Raw genomic sequence first — 19,739 nt, forward strand, 5'->3', positions numbered from 1 at the left:
AGCCTAAAATTGCTTTCAGAAGATATCAATAGGCAGAGCTGAATACATAAATATTTTCACCCCTCTCCCCATTTTTGCGTTCTACTTTCGTCCATGGACATGATCCAGCAAAAAAATTAATAAAAGTATCTCGTGTCCAGGGTCGTCTCTACATTGTTAATCAAGATGGGCTTTACTCATACATTCAGTTGCGCTCATATAGTCAATTAACATGAAAAAAACCCAGAAGGGCACGTATACAGAGTGAACCCACAATATAAGTATTCATAAAAATGAAATTTTCATGAAATAACATGAAATACATATTTTCTCAGTCTGTTTAAACGCTATTTAGTTCATATTCAATGCAACTTATGGAAAATATGTTTACGTTTTGTGGCAGTTATAACTCAGTTAATGTCGCTTTAATTTTACAAAGCTTTTGCGAAATAAATTTGAGATGAAAATCAATGTAGGACAGTATATTTAACTTGTTTTGCTTGAAGTAATACTGTACAAGCACTAAGAAATCCCACAGGTGCAGAATTGTCAAGTACATAAACTGTCGTTGAATGTTGAGTACATTATTATGCATGATAATTTCAGTGAATACATAATTAACCTATGCCGGCTCTGTTTTTTTGAGACACCACTTACATCAATACACACCACACTACTACCCCCCTTTACGTTCTAGGAATGGCTTAATTTTCTTTCCTAGAGAACCACCTGGACGATTATTCGATCCATCAACAATCATTTCCAATGAAAAATTATCAGTTAGCGTATTCACAAGAAATTATTAACTATCGAGCAAAATATTGATATTGACTTATTCAAAAAAAATCAGTTGTAGTAGAACACTGCGTTTACACTATATTGGATTCGCTAATAACGACATCTTCATTTGCTTTAAAAGGGATCAATCTGTTGAGATTAAACATTTATTAAGTTGACTATTTAATTGTGTTTCAGACATTGAACGTTATCACTGCCTTTCAATACTTAGAAAATTAAACCTGCTTTGATAGCAATCCCGGACAGTGCACGCAAACGGGGCCTTAGTCATTACTATAATTTCAGAAACACCATTTACTTTTGTAAAAGAGTTGTTTGATGGGCGAAGTGTACATTTTGCAGTGAAATCAAACATATTTATATAAAAGTTAACTGTCATACGTCTTTAACCAAAGCAATTGAGAGTAAAAATAAAATAATCAGAAATTTTATCAATGAGTAATATAAGCTAGATTCACCATGCACAAATGTGTTTAGGTATCATCCAAATATGTCGTGAAAAGTGTTTTTACTTTACACCTATAAAACAACATCCTTAACTGCCGTATGGATGATTTCTAATTTGTTTTCCTGCCTATAAACTTTTCATTGATGTGGTCCGCTTTCATTAAAAACTGAAAAAGTTCTTAAGTTCTGGGTTGTTTTTCTATTCGTCATTTTACCTGACGGGGATTTCAGAAAGAACTCCTAAGTATCATCGACTTTACACAATGGATGGTTTTAGTGTTGGTCGCAATCGATTTATCTAGGAAAGCCGACATTTAAATAATGATATACGTCAAAATGTATTTGTTTTTCCAATCTGAGGAAATTATAATTTACAACAGTATCTACAAATTCTTCCTGTAGGCTTGCCTTTTCACAAACTGTTTTTACTGTTTAAAAACTGTTTATTTTTGATGCGGTTTCTTTTCACTGAAATTTAAAAAGTTCTTGAGTTCTGGATGGTTTTTCAATTTTTCATTGGACCTCACAGTAGCATGCACTCTAACAGGGAGATTGGGGAATTTTTTGAGAAAATACGCCTTGTAATCACCAATCTTATAAAATGGTTTTGGTTGTGGTAGAGGTCGTCGTTGATTGTACCAATGTTCGCGAGTATTTCGAATAAGTCTCAAGCACTCTGTCCATGATGATCCATACCTAAAAATCTCTCCAGTCGTCACGTTCGTTCTAAAATAATCATAAATATCTCTGTCTATTTTACTTTTCCAATTTGAGGATTCACTATTCAATTGTTGAACAACAATTGACTTGGAATCATTTGTCTTAATCTGTTCAAGATTTCCAGCTTTACATAATAAGTCAAATTTCTCGTCATTCGTCAAAACAAATGGGTGTTTTAACGCCTCTTTAGCTGTTGGTCTGTCTTCGGGTTGTCGATTTAACATCCACGACAAAAAGTCTTTTAACGTTTCATCCTTGATTTCTTTCAAACCAACAGGGTCTCCCTTCAGCATGTTGTCCAGTCTATAGCGTTGAATTCCAAAAGGATGTTCTCCTTTTGTTGCAACATAATAAGCTACCATTCCTGCATTCTAAGATTAACATTGTAATTTCACAACTTGACTGTATATATGCATGAAGTAAAACAGTTATATTCCTATACTATTATAATAATGTAGTATATTGCTTGTAAAACCCTCTCCCCCTCAGGGACCTTAGGTTTCTAGAAAGCTCAGACAGCGGGCTGAAAAAAAGAAAAATACATGTACTTATTATATTTTAAGTGTTAAACGGATCAATGTTAAATAGTTCACAAATCAAGAACCGTATTGCAACATACACCTACATATACATCAGACTCTTTCATGTACCATCCTTTATCAACGGAATTTTCATCTTCTCTATATGATTCAGGAGCAATCCAATACTCCGTTCCTTTGTTAGGACTGCTTTCATGTGTCGTAGAACCATTCTTCAATGTTTGACTAATGCCAAAATCAGCTATAAGAAAGTCGTCTTGTGAGTCTCGGAGAACATTGGAGGGATTTAAGTCCCGATGAAGAATATGTTCTTTGCCACTATGAAGATCCTCTAATCCATTTAAAATTTGTCTAATAATTTTGGGAAGAGCTTTTTGAAGATGTTTCAAAGAAGAAGACTTCACAAAACTCTCCAACGATTCCTCATATAAGTCTAATATTAAATAGACGTACTCCGTTCCAGTATCTTCTTCTAAGAAGGAATAATTCACAACATATTTCGATTTCTTTGCGTTGAAATTATTTAAAATTTTCTTTTCTTGCTGTGCAAGCTGGATGTGGCTATCTCGATGTATTCGTTTCACTGCTTTACCATAACCATCCTTACCCAGTCCAAGATAAACACGGGTTGCACCACTTCCTTTGCCAATGCAAAACTCTTTTGAAAAAATTACTCGTACATTGCCCACCTCTTTAACATGAACGCTGGAATTGCGTCCATATTCAATCAATTTTAAAAACAATTTTTCATGTTTCGTTGATTCACCAATGTATTTCCACTCTTCTAGATAAAAATATTACATTCAAGGGTAAAGGAAACGAAATTAATACGTCAAAAAGCTCAAACTTTCCCAATCAGGAAAGGATATCATTAGCTACCGTACATTTTTGAAAAAACTTATCAACAACCATTAGACAAATCATAAGTTCTTTAATTGTAAAATCAAATCTGGCAACATTTGAGGCTAGCTTATACCATACATTTAATCACAAAAACTTCTTTCAGCAGTAATTTCATATTTTTTGGGAAATAACCTTACGTTTTTCGAAAACATGAAATTTAAATTTTGAGAGCATATTTTTTAGAGTCTAAAAATTTGTTTATAGCAGCAAATAACAAAATAGCTTCATATAATTTTTCTTTCCATTCTCGACACTCATCTCTTAGATAGACTGTCTTATGTTTGATACCAAATATGAACATTGAAGTTCGATCAGCGGCGAAAACTCAACAATTATTCTCTCAAACATTGTTTGAACACCATTAAAGTGCCAATGAAACGAAAACTTTGCTAGTTAAATTATATTTACATTGACCAGAACTTTTGAAATGAATGCTTTCTAAAACCTTTTATGTATGACTCTTTCATTTTAAAATAACTGAAGTGAAGTCCTTGCTATTAGCAGTTTATGCAACTTGTGACATCATATTGCATGCAAAATGAGTCGCTGCCATGTTTTAAATACACTTCATTTTCCTGACAACTTTAAGTTCATAATAGTAAGCAGTATTTTAAATCATTAACACATCACAAAGAAAGAAACACTGCAAAGTTGAAGTAAATTTATTCTAATTCTCATTATGCAATGTGACGTCACAAGTTAGATGAATCGAACATAATAAAAGCTTCAATATCTTGAGAATGTAAAGAGATACGCATAAACTAGTAGAGAAATACCGTTGTCATATTAAAATTTCTATTCAATAAAAGTATAACACAGGCTGCAAAATTTTCATTTTATAGACATTTTATGCTTTAACTGTAAATTATCTGACACGTACTGTTTCTCTTATTCACCTTGGTAAAGTGAACCTTGTTATCTCTACTTCTGCAAACTCAAGTTCTACCTCGTGTTCTTTTATTCTCGTGCAACATTGCTGGTATTGTTTTACTTTTGCCAAATTGAAGATGGTTTTTGCAGTTTTCAATTATTTTATTAAGTTTATGATGATTTATTTACGAGAAAAAATTTGTCTGTCATGTGTCTATTGTGTCAGGGTTTTCGTTATCGAGAAAATTTACTTTTTGATGAAATTTTCACTCAGGTAGAAAAGGAATCATGCAATTCAATAAATATTTAACACCACAGAAAAAAGCAATTTAAATCGTTATTATATCTTTCCGTCTTTTTGATGAAATCTTCTTGTCTGTTTCAGAAACATGTGAAAGAAATCATGATGTTGTAAGGTTAAAGTATAATATAATTGACAAGATAAGCAACACGAACGATGCAAGCAAATTATCGATTTCCAGCTTCAAACGCCGTAACATCTTTTTTGTATTTTATGTGTGATTCAGAACATTTCAATTGTCTTTAGCTACCACAATCACGCTTTACTAATTTGAAAAATTTTTTGTATAACAGAACTCTCCTTTGGAGATCTCCAATAAATAAAGTTAAAAAGAGCAATTGAGCAAAATATTTCCAAGCTTTCACAACAAATTCTCAGATCAATATTATATTTTTCCATCTGCCTCTCTATTTATTGGTCTATTTGTTTATCTGTATTTGTATGTTTAATGTAGACTACGTTGGCTTTCACAAGAAATCAGTCGACAACAATTGAAGATATGAATACCCCCCTCTCCCACCCAACTATAAGTTATAACTTCGGCCCTCTATAGTGTGGTCCGTGCTATAATATCTGAGAAAACATGATACAGCCATTGAGTTCTGTAAGCGATATTTCAGCAGCAGCGTTATTCTTGCTCAATCTTGTGGCTTAAGTCGTAAGTGGCCTGGTCTGATTCACGTGCACTTTTTAATGGAGGTCATCAAGCCATTTGACAATCATCAATTAAGACGCAGTTTGAATCATAAATGAGATTTTTGGACTCACTTGCTTTTCTAATACAACCCAAAAAATTATATTTATTTATTTTGATATCAGTGGGAGTAATTTATTGAAATCAATGAATAAAGTCGTCGTTTTTAAGTTTTGAGATTAGTAACGTTATTTGCTTATCTATATTGGGAAATTTTCTCGTAGAAAAAAGTGATACAGCAACTTTTAAAATGCAATTCTAAGTAAAAAGTATTCAAAATTTAATTCTAATCTACAAAATGATCTTTGTGGGCTTTTGAAGGATGTTCACACTGAAGAGGAAATCTCCAGTATCTTAGCAAGGAGAGAGATCAAAAACACTTGTAATTTTCTGTAAATCTAGAATTTAGAAGATCGTTTAATAAATGTGCAATTAATGCTACATTTGTCATAATAAAAATTGTAAATAGCCTTCTTTTTATTGTGGACTTAGAGAATTCACATCGTCAAATTGGCACATTTTCCATATGACTTTGAGGTAATTTATCTACAATGAACAGGAATTCTTATTTATTGAAGTATATCGAGCAAGTCCATTTGATGGTGGCCGTTCTTTGCATAATTTTCAATGTTATTAGCTAGGTAGTGTATACATGGTGGTGCAAACGTGAAGTATGACAATATATCCAAAGGATAGTTTGTTGAGAAGTTTTTATGATTAAACAAGCAGAATACAAATAAACCTTACTTTAAAAAAATAGTAACGTTTTGTAAAAAATGTCATTATCACCTCATGTCTCATCTTAATTTTAACAGACTGATAATGTGCTTCAAGTACAAATTGTGAAGTGACAAGATTTTACTGTCATGGTTAAAACAGATTAAACCAGCTACAAATGTTACCATTCAGTGAGCTAAGACATGTGATGAAAAAATTCATACATCTCAAAACATTTGTTAATGTAAAAGGTTGATTGAAGACTGTATTTCAAGTAAATTTTTATTAGAACTTGGACTTGGTGATTTTTTCAATTGTTTTAACACTTTCGAAGCTGTAAACCAGGAGCAAAATTATAAATTTCTATCTGGAAAAAAAGTTATACTCCGACTAATCTCCTGTACTCTAACAAAGAAAATAGTTATTAATGTAATCAAACACGAGCACTTTTAAAACAGATGCTCTAACCTGAAAATTTCTAAAATGCAGGGTCTGTTCTGTATGGGATACATTTTATCAAGATTTGTTTTAAAAGGTTTTAGTCCATTTCTTATAATTCTTTTTCTTTAATACATTTTATGTAGTGTAGTCAATTTTTCTGCACTTTATAAAGAGTTGCGTCACTTTGCTGCTACGCAGTATTTATTGAGATAAACAAAGACTTGTCAAGTTATTCTGAGCACTGCCGTCTGGTACACAGTACATTTAAATTATTTGTCGTTCGCAAAAAGAAAATTTAAGTCATTGATACAGTATTCAATATACGTAATAAACGAACGTTTGGAGTCCAAAGTGCAACACTGTATACGTACATCATGCATTTTATTAAATAATATAAATCTTCATAAAAACACATAAATACCAATCAAATGACTTGAATTGTGATACAATACAAAACAAATATGCTTAGGTTATGCAATATATATAAAATAAAATAGAATTGAAAGGCATACCTTGTTTTGTATTTTCAACACCAGGAGAATTTCCGACATCTTTAGCATTAGCATCATCACCACTTGTGATTTCTACGAACAATATTTAAAAAAGCGTTATCCACACAAGCTGTGTATTTCTATTTTGACAACAAGTAAAAAAATGAATTTACAGCAATAATCTCTTCCACCAACTCATATAACTTTAATCTCTCCAAATACTTATGTACTCTACTTAACCTTGTCATACCCAATGATTACACTACATCAGACTCTTTTAGTTTTGCTAACGAACTACACACCCAAAACCACAACATCAACTACTTCGTTTCTTTTGACGCCTTAAGTCTTTTCATTAACATCTCTTATCTGAAACCATAGACATTGCATTAGATCTTATTTATTTACACCAGCCCAACCATATCATCAAAAAACAAGACCTAAAACAACTTTTTTTCATTGCCACATCACAAACTCATTTCCTATTTAACAGACAATGTTTGACCAAATCGACGGAGTCGCGATGGGCTCACCATTAGCACCACTTCTTGCCAATCTTTTCACCGGATATCATGAAAAGAATTGGATCAAGAACTATGACGAACCTAAAGTATTGTTTTACAGACGCTACGTAGATGACATATTTTGTATTTTTAACAACGAGGATGACGCTCTCTCTTTTTTTAATTATTTAAATTTACAACACAAGAACATTGACTTTACCATAAAAAAAGAACACGACAACAAGTCACCTTTTTTAGACATACTCATTACTAAAAACACAGTTACGAACACATACACGACATCTACTTTTCATAAAAAAACTTACACTGGCCTATTACTTAACTTCTTTAGCTTCACCTCACAAAAGTATAAGACAAGACTAATTAAAACTCATATACACCGCATACTGAAAATTAACAACACGTCGACTGGCTACTATCATGATTTAAACGCTCTCATCGACAATCTCAAACGAAATTCTTTTCCCTTGCCTTTCATAGAAAAATCATTAAATCATATGACCACGACAAAAACACAAACAAAATAAACACCAGAAACGAACCCACGCCAACCCAACTCGAGACTTACTTCTTCAAACTACTCTACATTGGCTACATTTCACAAATCGGAAATTACACAACTTAATAAAACGCTACTGCACAGACTTAGATATCAAACTAATTTTTTTATCTTTCAAAATCAAAAATCACTTTAGCTTCAAAGATCCTATTCCCACTCGTTTAAAATACAACGTGGTTTATGAATTTTCTTGTGTTGGATGTAATTCCAGTTACATTGCGGAGACCACCCGCCACCTTTCCACACGGATTAAAGAACACACAACCACGGACAAAAACTCACACATATTCACACACTTACTCTCGTCACCACACTGCAAAAACAATTACACACAATCCTGTTTCCGTATCTTAGACACCGCTCACACTCCTTTCGCCCTTAAACTAAAAGAAGCCCTTTATATCAAGAAGCGTCAACCTAACCTCAACAAACAAATACAACATCTCAACACTATCTTTGACCTGTAAATAACTATTACTACCTTATCATATATTATTCATTTTCTTTGCAATTTTTTTTTGTGATAAAACGTAACACAAGCATTTTATAACACCTCATTCAGCTGTAAATAATTATTCATAACTATTCGATATTTCCGCTTCATCACTACAACATATTGTCATGTAACCTATATTTATTCACTTTGCACTGAAGATGGCATAAAGTATGCCGAAACATGTTTGCTTTAAAAAAATTTGTTGTTTATTTTAAATGGTTCATATACATATACTACGCACTGTTTTACATGACTGACAATTTCAAGTAATAAAATGACCTTACAATTGGAAATATTAAGAGGGCAGTATATATTTTCGAATAATGAACCAGCTTTCCTCAGGCGTAATTTTACAAATAAATGTAGATAAACAAACTTCATGAATTACGCCTGCCAAAGAGTATTTTGTTAAAATACAAGACAATAGACACTCTGTATATAGTAATCATTATTTACCATGGTGGGGAATGCCTCCGGCCTTCCATGACTGATGTTTAGAAAATCCTAGATCCGCTCCTGGTTGTCTGATCTTCTTTCGTTTTAAAGTCTGTGAAGTGAGAAAAAGATACTGCCAGCAAATTATATTATAATTTTAACAAAATATTTCATGCTATTTACTGGTAGTTTCAATTCAATCTTTTTAAATGACTATGACATTATGTATCATTAATAAATTTTGTTTCTCGACTTATATTTTATCTATAAGAAAAGTAAACGAGAAAGTTCATTTTTTGGCACGTCTGAGCTTTTCCCAGTCCCCCCAGTCTCCATATACGTGTAAAGTAAGGAGTACAAAGTACGTTAATACGGCAGATTGAATTATATTTACTGCAACTTGCTTATCGGGAAAGCTCTAGCTCCTTAGCTTGGGTAAACCATCAAGTATCTTAATAATCATATGTTCTGAATTTAAGAAATTTGTAAATGAGTGAATTTATAAATGTGTACTTCATGTAAACCTGATGCAGCTGCATTTAACTACAAAGTCAACGTTTTTAACATTGTTTGTTTGCAACTTTAAAACTTCTAAGCATTTTTATATCATACTATCATTTCAAAGGTTTTTGACGTAAAGTTTTTTCATGCAAAGAACAAATGCAAGATTGCCGGTAGGAGCTACTACGCATCTACTACTGCTGACATGATATTATAAATACGTCAAACATTCTTACTTTATCATGGTTGCATACAATGGCTTGAAATTCACATTTCGTCGGCACTTCATCACCCATCGTACTTTCATCATGTTCCATTTCTTTGCTTGGTATCAAGGGAAAACAATATTTGCAAACCACTCGATAGTTCTCACACATTATTTCTTTGAGCTTCTATATGTTAAAAGAAAATAAAAGCAACATTTTTGTGCATAGATTTGCGTTAGATGATTTGGAAACAGATGTTTATGCATCATAATGTGAGGTGAAAAGGTTCAATTATTTTTCCGGTTCTCATGGTAAAAATGTTTTCTAGAAATATTCTGTCTTGAATATTGCTTTGTAGTCAACTCAATGTTACTTTGATCAGTGAACGAATATTCCTCGTACCTTAAGTGAAGCATACGGGACATCTTTACCACAATATTCACATTTCACATTTCGATATTCACATTCATTCTTCAAATGTTCACCAAGAAGAGAGCGAGGCAACTGAATGTTACATTGCTTGTGGATACAGTTGATGAGCGCATGCTCACAAACTGCAAAATGACCCTGGCAAGAAACAACTTTAATTAGTAAGTAATAAGGTTAGACTTCTTCGATAAATTTCTCAGCTCAACTCACTTCCAATTCTTCATAAGCACCAAACCATTTGCATTGTTCAGAGGGACAATGTAAACGAATACTTTTCAACTCACGTTTTGTGCAATTGTCCGGGAAAGCCTACATAGGTTTCATAGAAAGTCAACGATTCAAAAAGTAAGTTTTACATTAGTAGATACAGCGATGTATAGACTGGGTTTTGTCGTAATAAAGACAAGTGAAGTTTTTCGTGTAAAGCCTTCCGAAGCAATAATTGATATTAAAATTTTCCCGCGTCAAAACTATAGAATATTTTCACATACGTTTTTCTTGCTTAATTTTTCTTGATCTTTAGAACATTTGGGATCAGGACCTCTACACATCGAGGAAATATGAAAGCATTTATCAAATGTAAAGAATAAAAAATTGAGGGTAGGTGAAGAGACCTCAAAGGATGATTTTCAGTTAGATGCTTGAACTTCGCTACAATGATGAACGGAAGTTTTAAGCTTTAAAATTTTCAGTGTCGCGTAGAATAATACATCCTTCTATTACAAGTCATCAACAGGCTCATAATTGGTATGATAAGTATGTGAACAATTACAAGAACAATTACAATGACAACACAACTCAAAGTACATGACATAGAATTAATTTATATTTTTATCTGTAATACATGAGTTTCATGGGTTTGGTTTGCGATTGATTCCTTTCACAAACAATTTCAACGTTATATACATCATCGAACGGTAAAGATATACAAAAGCAGAATTTCCTTGTTAGTTTTATATATGAGTCTCCAGCATTAACACTGAGTATGTGAACAGAGCCCCTTTAGTAAAAATTTAGAAAGATCTATGTATTCTTTATAGGCCTTTCCACCATTTTTTTCTAAATGTCCATCAACTTTGTAATTGTGCAGCAGGACAATAAAGGATGTTTCTCATTTCTGATTTCATTTACGGTTGCAAACCCTAGCTATCATTAAAAGCAGTATTGTTGTAACGCGACCATCAGTATCAAGTATAAACTGGTAAATTACGTAAGCGCTGAAATTTTTTGCTTTTATATTGATACGCCTAGTTTTGGTGCTTTCTATGCGTGATCAGGTTTTTTGACCGCCAATGTATTCCACTCGTTGGTGTAGAGTGGTGTGCTGAGTGTTTTGAGGCAGTTTTGCAATTCAGAGTTCGATTGAGAAAGTAAGAGCTTGTCGTTTTCATGTAGTAAACAGTACAATTTTGTTTTTCCAACTCTCACAGGGGCGCACGAACTATTAAATGCACTAGGTATATAATTGATGAACATGTTGAACGGCTAGAGACGAAGTTACATTCCAGTTTGACACCTATATGACACTTTAAACAAGGAGTACTTCCTGTTTGCGTTTTGTTGAAAAGTCAATCGAGGTGTACATAATTAACATGAGGTGTATGATATGAGTTGACTGATGTTGGCAAAACATTGAATATATGATACGACTCTGAAATTTATCCTACGATATCGGAATATAGGAGACCACATTGGGATACGTGATAAAGCATTGATCGAGATATGTCACTCGGCATTAGGATAAGCAACAATGTTTCTGCGATAAGTGCAAATAAGCAGTCACAAAAAAGATTTGACTGGTCTCCAATCCCTATGGGCGTGGTAGCTCAACGGGTAGAGCGGCGGACTACTATCCCGAAAGTGCGAGATCAAATCTCGTCCAAGTCACATGTTTTTCATGTGCATATAAAATAAACCGTGTTAAGATTAATATATTAAAAGGTTGTAAACTTAAACAATAAAATGTCTTACCCGAGCAGGATGTCAAAACAAGCTTGACAAAACAAGTGTCCACAAGTGGTTTGGATTGGATTGACCATGAGAAGATTACAGTAACCACAAAAATACCTTGAGTGAATTTTCTGTCGGTCTTCCTCACGAATTTTGATTCCTGGCATCTTGGATGAGGGTAAATCTTTTCACACTTTAGAGATAAATGAATAATTATAGTTAAGAATTTGCACAACTTGAAGAAGATCGATTAATTTTCATTTAAATTACGCAAATTAGTTACTAAAAGAACTAGTGTTTCTTAAACACCTTGTGTTCAAACGAATTTCCTTATTATGTCAGTATTTGATCAACTTGTAACTACATCAATTTACCGTAGTTTCGAGAGTAATGTTTACAAACGAACTGTAATCGCGGGGGATATTTTTTTTACGCCTCAGTGCTATTAGATTATAATCATCGCTGGAGGAGTTAATAAACACAAAAAATTTGTTGATGCTCTTTTGGACTGTGGTGTGCGTGAGCGAGCGTCATTGTCACAATTAGTTGCCTGTCAAAAGTTGATAATTTTTGAATCCCCTAAAAATGCGTCGTATTTTCATCGTTTTATCAATATGACTATATTTGTTAGAAGTGAACCTGTTTTTGTCGGAGAAATTTTTTGACGGTTTAAACACAGAATAGATACATAATTATGTATCTATTCTGTGGTTTAAAGCTCGGCAAATACTTGACAAGTTGATGATATTGTGATATTAACCTGATAATATGTGCTACACCAGAAACACGTGTTTCATTTAGAACTCATTATAAATACAATTGTCGCGAGCGGCATAATTCGGCCTTAAGTACATAGCTTTATGATATCTTCTCTTGCCGCCAATGTAGAAAAGGGGAGGAACAATGGGAAAATTTCTACATAGTGTTTAAATATCAATGAATTGTTGTATGTTAAATAGTTTACTCAAATTAGTATGTATTAAAAACCATGACCAGTTGACAATTTAAAAAAATATAGTATAAAACAAATTCCGAAAAAACAAGACATCTTGAGAGTACAAAATATGATTCAGAACAAGACGACAAGTGAACTGCTAATTTTTCGGAGTCGAATATTTACAGTTCACTTCTCGTCTTGTTTTGATTCATATTTTGCAATCTCAAGATGTCTTGTTTTTTTCGGAAATTTGTTTTATACTATAATATGTATTATCATTGTAACATATTATCCCTATTATAATCTTGTATTGTACTTAATACATCGTACTATGTTTAATTAATAGGGTTTAATAATCAAATTATAGTAATAATAGCAATATGGCGGTGATGATACAAAGATTTTACATGTAAATTTTGTATTTTATTATAAATCACAAGTGGGCATGTTTTCCCATAACAAAGAACTATAATCAAAAGCCACAAAGAACTATAAAAACGCAGCATAAATAAAAATATAAATGTTTCAATTTTCAAGTCAACAGTGATAATGAGCTATACCCGCATGCTTTCATGCACTGTAAAATCTATACAAACATTATTAACAATGTCGCTTTTCAAACGCTACATAAACAATATGAAAGCAGCGGCAAGAAATAAACTCTCACAAAACACAACAACCGGCTGAGTTGGTTTCAAAAGTCCATTTATTTTGTATACACGGTACACATTTCAAGACACAGCAGCCAGCAATGATATGTGCCTGTCCTAACATAACATATACCTCAAGTGAGTTTGCTAAGTCCTTGATTGTGTGTACTAACTATAGCAATTGATATGGTAATCAACTGTTTTGTGTATATTCTCATTCTGTCCTGTGATTTTAAACAATTAACAGCTTTCTTGTCTAGACGCTGAAATTCATTGTTTGTGTTACAGTAGCGAAGCTGACCGCAACTTTCACTCGTACTATGCAAATTTTTTGAGAAAATTATCGTTTACATTTTTAGAAAATAAATTCCACGCATTATTTTTCGCTTGAACGAACACAAAGAATTTACTTCGATGCACGCTCAATTCAACTAATTCGATAAGATAATGGTGCTAATCACAACATAGCGGAGATAAATACCGATGTACTTGTTTGTACGTAATTACAATTTACACATTGCCATGCTTTACCACAACAAATAAATAGTTAATCAAGGCCTCAAAAGAATCATTAAACTCAGCTTAGATAAACAATACAAACGTGAAAATGATAAAATCAACATGATTATAATGAGCTAAATCCTAATCCTTTCATTCACAGAACTAATCGTACAAACATTGGTAAAAATATCGCCTTTTAAACGAACAACAAATAGTATGAACGCAGCGACAAGCAATATAAACACGCTTACCCTCTCACAAAACAACAGGCGGAGTAGATATCGATATTAATGAGATTTCAAAGTCCTTGTTTACTTCGTACATTTAAAGACGAAGCATGTTAAGTCGGTCGCGTGTAGACTTTTTTGATGCTATTAATAATTGATACAGTTTAACCTTTCATTAAATGCTGCGGTTTATTTCTGCTGTTTATTGTATAAACATACAAATATAAAAGCGCTCTGTGGGGCAGTCAAAGACTAAGTTGTTGCAATCAGTTGGATCCGCCCCTAAGTGCGCCCAATCACATCAAGTCGTGAATGCACATGATTATTTATGATCTTCCAATTGGTGTTCAACTGGTTGCCCCTAGCAGCATTTGTGACAATGTTATTACGACTTACAGACACAGTAAAGGCACGTGAAAACTCGTCAAAAAAGTGCATGTTTTTCCACGTGTCGTAACCGTGTCAAAATTGAATCTCCTATTCTCCGGAAACGGGAAATGGCTCATTGAAATCATATTTTGTATTCGAACGTTTGTACGCCACTAGAGATAAGTGACTAGACGTATACTTCAAGTACTCAATCTACTTATATTATTATTATATTTAAATCATCACTTATCGAAAATGCAGTAGGTTTCGCTCAATTTTTTCACCACGTCGGCAATATAAGCCGAATTCACATAATAGACGGAAAACTTGTCTCAGACGGGAAAATCTATATGAATCCGAAGACAGGCGATTTTCCCATCTAAACTTCCTCGTCCTAAGTAATAGTCGGTAAAGTTAGATAAGAAAATCTTTCAGACGGGACTCTAGTCATAAATTGGCATCCAGACGCATCATTGAGACGGATATTCCAAAGCAAAATGGCGCCCTAAAGGCATAAATAAGCAAGTTACCAGACCTCTTGTATTCAGTTTTATTCATAACCTCAATGTTTGCACTGCTCTAGCTCAGCTCTAAACTTATGCGACTCGAAATCGGTGCTCGAAATTCATATAAAGACACGTTTCCCGATGATCAGTAAACAAAATAAAAAAATAAAATAGCACACGCTTTGTTTGTCTACTGCTGCGGTTTTAGTTGAGTTAAGTTAAAGGGATATAAACTCAATAACAAAATGTACTTTCTTTTCCAGAATTAAAGCAGTGAATTATACTATATTATGCAAAAACACTGTTGACTCTTGGTATTACTCTTAAATTTTTATATATACAACGAAATTCAACCACAGACTGCAAATTAAATTTGTTGTTATGAGAATTTTGAAGTATAGATAGTTGACATAGTGCCATAGTCTTCTAAGAAAGAGTAGTCTTACTTGGCTTCCTGTATTGTACAAAAATTAAATATAACGCAAAACTTTTGGTTGAGGGAGGAAAGGGGGTGTGTAACATTTGTTGTTACATTTGTTGTTTTTTCCAACCCAGTCTCTTCCTTAAATTAACTCTATACGCTAATTGTGAAAATAAATTCAAATTGACTTTATAAGTCAATTTGAAACGTCCATTAAAACAACAGGCCTGGTAACTTGCCTGCCTGGTCGCAACCACGCAACCCCTATCATTTACCACAATTTACTATCCAGCAAAGTTTTGGATATCTTCAATCGTTTATTGTAAAGTGTATGCTCTTCTGATTGAATTTTTATTTTAAATTCATTTTAAACTTTAATATTAAGTTGCATGGTTCGCATTATTGCTGAAATTAAAGAAAACAATGATAGTGGTAAGTAATTTTACACATTATACTTAAGTTAATGTGTATATTTGTAATATGAAGGAACGGACCTTTAACACAAAATACTTATAAACAGAAAATCGTCTCCAGTGACTTTTATATTAACACTATATATGATTCATTGACACTCAGCAAAGAAAATTGCCACTCGACAAATGCAAATCACAAATATCACTAGAAATGACCTGTATGTAAATATTCTGTGGCATTTATGTCCATTTTAAGGATGAACGCATGAAACAACTAAAATATGTAATGGTTTTCACCATGATTTCAGTTAGCCTGGTGTTGAGGTATATTTATATCAAAAAATGAATGATAGCTAACTTTGTAAATACATAAATTGTATTGTCAAGTATGAAAAGTAATAATAATGTAACAGAATAAAAACACAATAGCATCCAACTTAATGCTATCTCCAAAATTGGGTACATTGTTTTTGTCATGCACTTGCAAATGAATAAATTTCCTGTTTTTTTATTTTGGTATAGAAAACTACTGACTGAGAAGAATTTCCTAATTGGGCTCATAAGTTTGTTAACTGTTTTAATTTATGTATTATGCATCCAAACTGATGCATAAAAAAGATTATCAGAAGCACCTGGAAAAAATGCATTTGTCTGCCAAATAGTTTGGTCTTTATGGTAGACAAAATTATTGGAGTATAACTATTTTGAAATTAGTAAGGAATTAACTGACCTTAAATTAAATGAACCTTGAAACAAAAATGCCTTCATAGTTTTTGTTTGGTATTTCATTTTTCTATAACCACTTCTGTTTTTCCACCCATGCAAGAATAATTTATGTTAATCACTTCAATCCTATTTTGCCAAATTGTGTTGTCTTTATGTATGACTATAAATCAACATCTATACTCAATAGATCAAATTTTGGAATCAGACAATTCATGTAAAACCATCAGCCAATATTTCAAAACTACTTCCAAAATATGTTATTATATAAAATGTCAAAAGATATTTCTGAGGGCTCAGTATCCTTTCTGTTGGGTTTTGTAAGCAAGCTCATTGGAAAACAGGTTAACCAACATAATATGTGTAACGACAGGAATAGCCTTAATATCTTCAAAGTTTCGTCAGGAAATCTGGTTAGAAATGGTAACTACTTATCAACATTTCTGTCATGGACATGAAAAGGACTCAATTTTGACAAACCAATGCCATCAAACTTGATCAAACCAGAGGTAATTGCTCAAAAGCAATCACCAAGATGCAAGCTGTTTTTTAACTCTTTACAACTGAACTGATATAAAAGAGCAGTTTTGCTGTACTGACACGAAAAGCAGAAATTATACTTATCTCAATAATTTTTTACAATAAAATATCATGCAGTTTCTATAAAAGCTTTTCAAATTTTGTGGGTGTTCAATGCTCACTATGTGATCACATAAAATAGTCAATTAATGAAACTGCTTGAGTTTTCAGTTTTCTTGTTTTATATACATCATGTCAGAGTGAAAGGTTTTCATTGATATGAAAAGTTTGCTAACCTGTAAATATATGGCATTCAAACATCATTAACTTTAAAGCAAGAAGCTAAAATTGCAGGTGTTTTTCCTATAATGGATGGATACCCACATTTCAAATGAACATGTTCTCTCAACAGACACCCTGATACCATGGTCATGAATAAAATTATGTTGCTCACAAATTTAGCCAAGCCAGCATATTTTACGTATGTAGACTTATGTATGATAGTGGTATGGTGCCTAATCATGCATTCAATTTCTTAAAATCTAGGTGATGTTTTATTCATTCTATTGGAAGATTAACTTGACTTAGTAGTATGCTTAGAATAGAAAGAGCAACTTACCACTTGAGTCCTGGCCCTGTATCTTACAAGTTTAGTGATGGAGTTAGAACACAGAAGGAATCAATCTTTCTTCTGCACCTTAAAAAATACACAAAATGTGAAATGTGAAACTGGGGATAAATTTAGTGCATTCACTTCAAGACCGGGATGGATCAAGAATGATTTTAAGGGGGGACATGAGGTGCTTTGGTTTGGATTAGAAGTTTTTGGATGTCATTGTGTCATGATGGGCTTATATGTCAAATTCTGTTACTCATAGCATAGGTAGCCTAGTGGAAATATATTTTAAGGGTGCTCCACAAAACACAAATCATAATTGGTTTTTTCTCAATTCCCTTGTATATTAATAATTTAAAGGAAAATTCATACAACTTGTAGCCAATGCTAGGAAGAGTGCCTAACCCACAGTAAATTCATCTCGGCTCTAAGATTGACTTAAAACTTTTAGAGGGCTTTGGTTGTGGCTTTTAAAAGTTAGAACGCCTCTCTGCTTCAATTAGTTCTCACCCATCAACCCATTCAGAAATTACCCCATCTAAATCTCTTAATGTAAGCAAATCAAAACTGGCAAAAAATTATTTTCACCAGCATTTACACATTTCAGTAATTAAAGCATAATACTTTACCTACATAAAAACAAAAACTTGACGAGAAAAGAGATTTGAACGTGTATGTCTACAGTGTTTTACGATAGCTGTCAAGTTCAAAATCCATCACATGTTCTTATTTTAGGCGAAACCCAAACGCATTTACAAACAAAAGAATTTATTGACATTCGTAATCTTCACCCAAATCATTTGGAAAGCTTATTCTGAACGTTTAGAATCATTCCTTGAACTCGAACATCTAGAAGACCAACGTACTTCAAGTTGCCAATAATAAAGTGAACAGGTAGCACATATTTTACTTTTTAAGCTTTTCAAAGAATGAAATATGAATTAGAACGCCATAACCGACTCTGCCAAATGTTTGAATTCAAACAGTACATACGAAGAACAAAGAGTTTAAACAAGGAGTTCAGTTTCGAAGTGTTCAAGCAAAATGCGTGATGAATCGCAATCACAAAATTATTCATCTTTCATAATTAGATTTGATTATAAAAGCAGTGATAAATACGATTAATTGATAACAGTTATATCAACAAAGCAGTGATAAATACGGATATTCAAGTGTAACATGTGAGATATTGTATTACCAGCTTGCGATCGTATGTTTGCCTATAACAAATAGTTAGTAAATTGAAAGCGAGAAACTTTTTGATTCAACAAACAATCAACAAAGCTCATAAGTTTTAACCTAAACAATACAAATTGCATGCTCAATCTGTTTTATAAACGCTAAATGAATGGGTTCATTGAAAAAGATGATTGCAAACTTACCTAGCGTGTCCTTGTCGACAGCGTTTGGCAACGTCACATGGATATGAGAAATATTAATTGCTTGTTTTATATGTAGCGATCGTTCATTTATTGTGAAAGAGGGCGAGTGACCGATGAAATCGATTCACACAAATCGTGTCGCAAATTATGCAAATTATGCAACTTATGGCTTATACGCGCCTGTCGCCACAATAATACTGCGCATTATGGCACATTTATATTACTAAAACTCAATACTTTCAAATCGAAGATTGCTTTTGCAACTCGAACAACTCTTTATCGAATCAAACGGACGTACGCACATTTGTACAAAGCAAATCAAATGATATTTTTTCATATCGACCTATTACTTTCCGGGTTGAATCAGTTATTTATTTAAAAAAATTCAAAAATATATCTTTCGTTTTCCGACATTTTGAAGGACGGATTTTATTACGATTTCGCTGTTTTTCATTTACATTTCACAGTGATATGT

The 19,739-nt window shown here is 32.9% G+C and overlaps 1 protein-coding gene and 1 long non-coding RNA gene across 4 annotated transcripts; one reads left to right on the forward strand and one right to left on the reverse strand.

The window, feature by feature from the left end:
• Positions 1 to 1,543: 1,543 nt before the first annotated feature.
• Positions 1,544 to 19,335, reverse strand: LOC124447819 (serine/threonine-protein kinase/endoribonuclease IRE2-like). Of its 3 annotated transcripts, XM_046998815.1 has the most exons (11): positions 19,265 to 19,335; positions 17,886 to 17,963; positions 12,022 to 12,193; positions 10,542 to 10,593; positions 10,261 to 10,359; positions 10,024 to 10,188; positions 9,652 to 9,807; positions 8,936 to 9,026; positions 6,922 to 6,993; positions 2,570 to 3,267; positions 1,544 to 2,315 (listed from the first exon to the last, which is right to left on the reverse strand). In XM_046998815.1, the coding sequence occupies exons 3-11, from the start codon at positions 12,165 to 12,167 to the stop codon at positions 1,668 to 1,670; spliced, it is 2,127 nt and encodes a 708-aa protein (XP_046854771.1). In that variant the 5' UTR covers positions 12,168 to 12,193; positions 17,886 to 17,963; positions 19,265 to 19,335; the 3' UTR covers positions 1,544 to 1,667. The 3 variants fall into 3 exon arrangements, with proteins under 3 accessions (XP_046854771.1, XP_046854770.1, XP_046854772.1); XM_046998814.1 differs by lacking the exon at positions 19,265 to 19,335 and having other exon boundaries at positions 17,886 to 18,020; XM_046998816.1 differs by lacking the exons at positions 17,886 to 17,963; positions 19,265 to 19,335 and adding an exon at positions 14,340 to 14,517.
• LOC124447823 lies at positions 15,943 to 16,783 on the forward strand. The gene is made up of 2 exons (XR_006948843.1): positions 15,943 to 16,043; positions 16,547 to 16,783. It is a non-coding gene; the product is annotated as an uncharacterized LOC124447823 (long non-coding RNA).
• Positions 19,336 to 19,739: the final 404 nt, after the last annotated feature.

The sequence above is a fragment of the Xenia sp. Carnegie-2017 genome, unplaced genomic scaffold (genome assembly GCF_021976095.1).
Source record: "Xenia sp. Carnegie-2017 unplaced genomic scaffold, XeniaSp_v1 HiC_scaffold_23, whole genome shotgun sequence".
In the NCBI taxonomy this organism is placed as follows: Eukaryota; Metazoa; Cnidaria; class Anthozoa; order Malacalcyonacea; family Xeniidae; genus Xenia; species Xenia sp. Carnegie-2017.